Consider the following 6,110-nt stretch of genomic DNA (forward strand, 5'->3'; position numbering starts at 1 on the left):
AGGCTTGCTTGTAAAGATAAGATGAGAAAGAAGTGGCTTGTGAAGTTAACAGAGAAAAAATGCAAATGCTGGTCGCTGTATCCTACAAAAGTATGTGTGTGGAGGGGACACCATGTCACAGTAGAAGAAATGCTGGATTGAGAAAACTGAGATGCCAGGCCCAACTTCACCCTGCAGTAGCTCTGTGAACGTGGCAAAGTACTGAACCTCTCTGAGCAATAGTTTCTTAATATATTAATAAAAACAGGGCTAATTAAGTTCTCTTGGTAGGGTAAGGCTCAGAATGGGAGAAAATAAAAAAGTTATTTCTAATTATAAAGTACCCAAGCAACCAAAAATCACCTGGCTGCTCACCATGTTCCCTCAGAATTTTACTGTATATGCCCATTCATGTTATGGGGGAGAAAGGATTTGACACATTTTATTGAATTTGTAGCAATATGCCAAGTTGTTTTGCTGCATAATTAATTTGAATCTTTGATTTTAATTAGAGGGTTTATCTTTTCCAAAAGGTGGTTTTAAAATTTCACATGTGGTTCCTTTTTACTATTTTCAGTTGAGAAGCAGCAAAAAAGGAATCAGTAAAACAGCTGACAGAAACTTTGGATTCTTTTACTAATCCCATTGTGCAACACATTCAGTAACAATGTAGTTTTTGGTGGTGGTGTTCTTAGATGGTTTGTCCATGAACATGTCTGTTCCTACAGTTCTCTGGAACATGAGAGGCCTTACTCCTAACCCTGGCTTTCTGCTGATACAGAATTTTTAAAGGGGTAAACCAGCCAACCGTGGACCTGGGAATGTTTCTAGTGGCCACAAGGAGAGATGTGAACACAATTCTGAGAGCAGTGAAACTATTTAAGCAAAATAACAAGTATGCTTGGTGAACAATCAGAAGTGTGAGATATGTATGAGAAACCAAATCTGCCTGATTGGTAAGGAGGGTGGGGAGTGGGTTTGAGGAGCACAAAGCTTGGGCCTGCTGGACCTGGGGATTTGGGGAACCAGGAATGCCAGCTGTGTCCCTTGTATCCTGTACTGAAGGAAAATAACAAGCATTGATGGGCATGTTCACTTACCTCTTACCTCTTTCATTCCCCAACGTGAAGTACATATTCCCATTTTGCAAAAAGGAAATGGAAGCTCAGAACTAGAAAGTAGGTGGAACTGGGAGGACTTTATTCAATATCAAATCAATACAAAGTATTTCTATGTGTATGTGGTTCTCCTAATTTTTCAGATTGTTCTTTGGAAAGGTTTTTAGCTATATTAAAGTTTCTTTTGAAAAGCTGGGCCACCCACCCATTAAGACTATGTTAACATTTGAGTCTGGCTACAGTGAACGTCTTATCTGTGACTGTATTGTTTAACTGAATTTGGTATTTATGATATCCTTAGCTCACCACTTAATTTTCTGCTCTTCTAGATGCTGTCCTTTCCCTTGTTAGTCTTCTCAGCTAAGTGTTGGTATTCCCTCCTGACACTTTAAAGTCCTGTTCTATGTTCTCTCCAGAACCCTGTGAGGTAGGTACAGTACTGTCACTAGATGAGGAAACTGATGCAGGTGACAGAAGAGACAACGCTGTTAAGAGAACAGGGTGGGAGTCAGAGTGAGGTTTTAATCGTCCACTTACTACTTTGTAACCTCACAGCTTCCATGTCCCCATCTGTGCCATGGAGCCTTACCATCCAGGATTTGTTGTGAAGAATGAGGACACACTTGAGATTAGCAAAGTGCTGATGTCAGCTGTTAATGGATGAGGAAGGGAAGGAGGGAAAGCAGGCACGAATCAGGTGGATGTCAGTCATCTTTGAGTGTCATATTGGTGCTCAGGAAAGTTTTGGATTAGGGATACTCAACGTGTATATGACAATCACCAACATTTGACAGTAACACCTATATACTCCTCCTTCTATTAACCTCAAGGCCCTAAACTGTTTATCTTCCCTTGCCTTTTTATATACTTTTATCAGATTTGTATGCCTAACATATTTTTCAAGCTTTATGCAAAGGGAAATGTAGTATAATTTACTGTTTTGACTTTCAAATAAATTCTAACTTTATGTTAGTAAGAATTTCTCCATTACCTGTAGTTGTGGTTTGTTTCTGAATACTTAAGATCATTTAATTATTTTCCAGTTGATGGACCTTTGAGATTTTTGCTATTTCAACAGTGCTTTGAACATTCCCAGAGATGTATCCTGATGTCCATATGTATTAATAGTTTCTCTTGGGTAATACCTCAAAATGAAGCTGCCATTTTCCTAAGTGGTTGTAGTAACAAAGTGGTCGCACACACTGGAGTGAGGACGGTCAGGGCAAGAAGTCATGCTTTCTTATCACTGAATCTCATGTCTTCCATCTTTTTTTTTTTTTTCCTTGTATGAACTCCTGGCCTCAAGTGATCCTCCTGCCTCAACTTCCCAAAGCCCTGGGATTATAGGGGTGAACATGTCTAAGTGAATTTCCATTTCATGCTATGCTATTAACTGGCCAAAAATGAAGAAGAAAAAAAAAAAAAAAAAAAAAAGCTACATTTGTTAGTTTTTCAAACAGATTTGAATTCTGGTTTTAGCCATTGTGCATAACTGGGGATCTAGAGTTTATTTTTCCCACTCCTTCAGTAATGCTGTAAGATTCCAAATGTTTGCTGAGGGACACTACGTACTAGGTATTGTTAAATTTACACCCAGGGATACAGCAGTTAACATTCCACCTGAGGGCTCAGCACAACTCAAAAGTTCTTAGCCAGGGTTGTACAGGGTTATCAACTAAGAGCTCTTCCAAAGCCGAGGCCTATTTGATACCCATACCTGTGCCCCGAGTGTAGGAGACAAACTTTGTAATCATAAAGTTACCTGGGTAATCTGAGACAAGGCATCTGCTCTGATCCTTTCTCCTCCCACCCCAGAGCAGCTTTCATTGCTGTACTGTTACGTGCATTCTTATTAGTTTAAGACTTCACAACTGGCCATGGTGCCAGGGAAAAAACCCAGCTCCTCTCATACATGACCTAATAGGTTGAAAGCCAACATTACAGAAGTGAGACCATCTCACAATGTACTACACTTTGCTGAGTAAATTCCCAAATTATGGGCAAGACCAACAGCAGCAAAGAGCTCAACTTTTTATTGAACACGTTACAAAAGAGATTTAGTCAAAAAGACCAAAGCCCATGTCATCATCAGACTCCTCAGATTCTTCTTTCTTTGCTTCCACTTTCTTCTCCTCAGCTTTAAAAAAAAAAAAAAAGAGAGACAATCAACTCTCAGTATTTTAAGCTCTGGAAGAGCTCTCTAGGCCCTTCAACTTGCATGGTTAAAAATACCCACAAGACTTCCCTCAACATCAAATTATGCTGCAGGCTTCAGAATTCCCACACAGCACCTACTTGTGGCAAATTAAGAGAAATACGGCCTATAATACTATTTTTTTGATCTCCATACCCCTTCCAATACAAAAAAACTCCTACCTGGGGCAGCAGCAGTGGAGGGGGCAGGACCTCCTGCTGGTGCAGCACCAGCTGCTGGAGCAGGTCCACCAGCCCCTACATTGCAGATGAGGCTCCCGATGTTGACATTGGCCAGGGCCTGCAACATAGGTACGCGCACATGTTATGTTCTGTCCTGTGATAGCATTCACCCAGCCACAAAAAAAGAGCCCGCCCCACTTTTCACCTTACAGTGATCAATTCCTAACACTATACGGTGAATTCCACATCCATGTATTCAACCACCAATGGACAGAAAATATTTGGGGGAAAAAAGCATCTGTACCAAACATGTACAGACTTTCTCTTGCCATTATTCCTTTAACAATATAGTGTTAACAACTACTTATATAGCTTTTACATTTTATTAGGTATTAAAGTAAATGGGAAGATATATGTAGGTGATATACAAATATTATGCCATTTTATAAGACAACTGAGTATCCTTGGATTTCGGTATCTGAGGGAGGTCCTGGAACCAATCCCCCAAGGATACTGAAAATTGACAACTGTACAGTACTTTTCTTCTGTCTTCTATGCTGGAATCGCCCTTACACTTTGTCTGCCCTGGAATCAAACTTTCAGTTTGCTTTTTCATCCTCAAGACTGACTTTTCTTTGCCAACAGCAAGACTTAGATTAGACAACAGAGCAACACACTGCTCTATTAAGAATGGTCACAAAAAAACTATTCAGCTTTAAATCTCATACTTGTATTGCTGTATTTAAGTATGTAGTGAAGTAAAGCTAACGATCCCTTCCTTTCATAAATAACATGTTGGGAGAAAATCCAAGCTTCCTGGAACACTCAAATGAGGACTCTTTCCACAGTTCCAGGTCTCCTTTTAACAGTGAATACAAGTTTTCAGACTAAGCAAAGGTATTTATTAAATGACATACGTACAATGTTCCAAAACTCTTTGGAGGACACAACCCAAACTTCACTTGTCAGAAATTAAGTAACCTGAACAATGGAAGGTAGCCAGTGGAAGCTCTTTGGGCAGGAACCCTGTTCTTTATTAGCCTTTTATAACCCAATACACACTAAGTGTGGTGAATAAAAGACCACTAACCCTATTTCCAATAGATCACAAGCTTATCATACTGAAAGGATTTGCCTGCAATTTAACATGGCTGGAAGTTTTTACCATGGCTCCAGGACAGAGGAAAGGGAAACCAGAGATCAAGATAAAGCCACATGACAAACCAAAACCTTATTAGCTCCAGAGTTATAAATGTAACGAAACAAGAGGCGGGAACATAGGGCCTTCTGGCACTTTAGCACATACACCTGACCTAATCAAGTAGGTCTTCCCCACTTTGCCACCAACACCTTACCTTTGCAAACAAGCCCGGCCAGAAAGGTTCAACATTTACACCAGCTGCTTTAATAAGGGCATTGATCTTATCCTCCTAAAACAAATAAAATGTCAATCCATCAGAGTCCAGTGTAGCGTTCGTGATGTTTCCAATATACCGCAAGTTAAAAGCTCAAGTCACTCAAAACGTGTACAGAACCATATTTCAACAGTTCAAATATTCTATTTGGATTTCACATATATTCGTTTTAAAAGACTTTAGTTATCACAAGCAAAAGAAACCTGAGCCAGGCGCCTAGCAATGCGGCGAGCCCATTTTAAGTTAGGAGACCAGGGAGGTGGGGCAGAGCTTCTGTGCCTCCCTCCACGCCATGCTGCCCCGCCCCACAGGCCTGCTAAGACCATAGAAATTCAAGGCAATCACACCGAAAGTAGGTACGAGTCAATGTCCCGGAATAAGATTACGTGCAGGTCAGGATGCCCAAGCGCTGCGGGAAAGCTTTCCTAAATATAGCTTCTCAAAGCCGGAGCGCCCAGCCGCGCACACACTGCCGCCAGGGCCTGCACGTGGTCCCGAGGACTCAGGCAGCCAGGCATAGAGCCCGCCCCCGCCTGACGGGTGCCCGCCCCGCCCCAGCACCCGCCGTGACCGCGGCCTCGGCCCGGCCTTAAGTGCTGGGCCAGGCCGCTTGGAGAGCGGGAGCCAGCCGCACGCGGGACGCCCTGCCGCCGGCCCGGGCCCGCACTCACCGTGACGGTCACCTCATCGTCGTGCAAAATGAGGGCTGAGTAGATGCAGGCGAGCTCGGAGACGGAGGCCATGGCGCCGGTGAATACGGGGCTGGCGCTGCCGGGCACGGTGCTAGTCGCCGGATGAAGTGAGGGCCTCACCCCAACGCGGCCTTAGCCTCCTCGGAAGGACCGAGCACCTTGGCGGCAGCTGAGGAAAGAGAACCCCGCGCCTGCGCGGAGCTTCTTATGTGACCACGCGGACCAATCAGCGCCCGCGCCAGGCGGAAGAGGCGGGACCGGGGGCAACTGAAGGCGCCTGCGCGCCACACGTGACTCGCTCTGCCCGTTCAAAAAGTTTTTTAGTGCCTGCAAAGGCAAACTAATTTCATTTGGGTAAAACAGGACTTGCGAACACTGAAAATACTTATAGGAAAAAGTTACCTAGGTAAATGGGCCTCGCCCCTCGGTCCCATGGACTGTTCGACTTGGCAGGGGCTCCGAGGCGGACCTGTGACGTCATGTGGCAATCACCTAATTACGGAGCCAGCCTTCCCTGGCCGTGGTGACCT

General features: G+C 43.7%; 1 protein-coding gene across 1 annotated transcript; it reads right to left on the reverse strand.

Moving 5' to 3' along the window:
• Positions 1-3,107: 3,107 nt before the first annotated feature.
• RPLP1 (ribosomal protein lateral stalk subunit P1) lies at positions 3,108-5,755 on the reverse strand. Its single transcript, XM_069458229.1, has 4 exons — positions 5,560-5,755; positions 4,829-4,903; positions 3,474-3,591; positions 3,108-3,234 (listed from the first exon to the last, which is right to left on the reverse strand). The coding sequence occupies exons 1-4, from the start codon at positions 5,629-5,631 to the stop codon at positions 3,155-3,157; spliced, it is 345 nt and encodes a 114-aa protein (XP_069314330.1). The 5' UTR covers positions 5,632-5,755; the 3' UTR covers positions 3,108-3,154.
• Positions 5,756-6,110: the final 355 nt, after the last annotated feature.

The sequence above is a fragment of the Eulemur rufifrons genome, chromosome 2 (genome assembly GCF_041146395.1).
Source record: "Eulemur rufifrons isolate Redbay chromosome 2, OSU_ERuf_1, whole genome shotgun sequence".
NCBI classification, from domain to species: domain Eukaryota; kingdom Metazoa; phylum Chordata; class Mammalia; order Primates; family Lemuridae; genus Eulemur; species Eulemur rufifrons.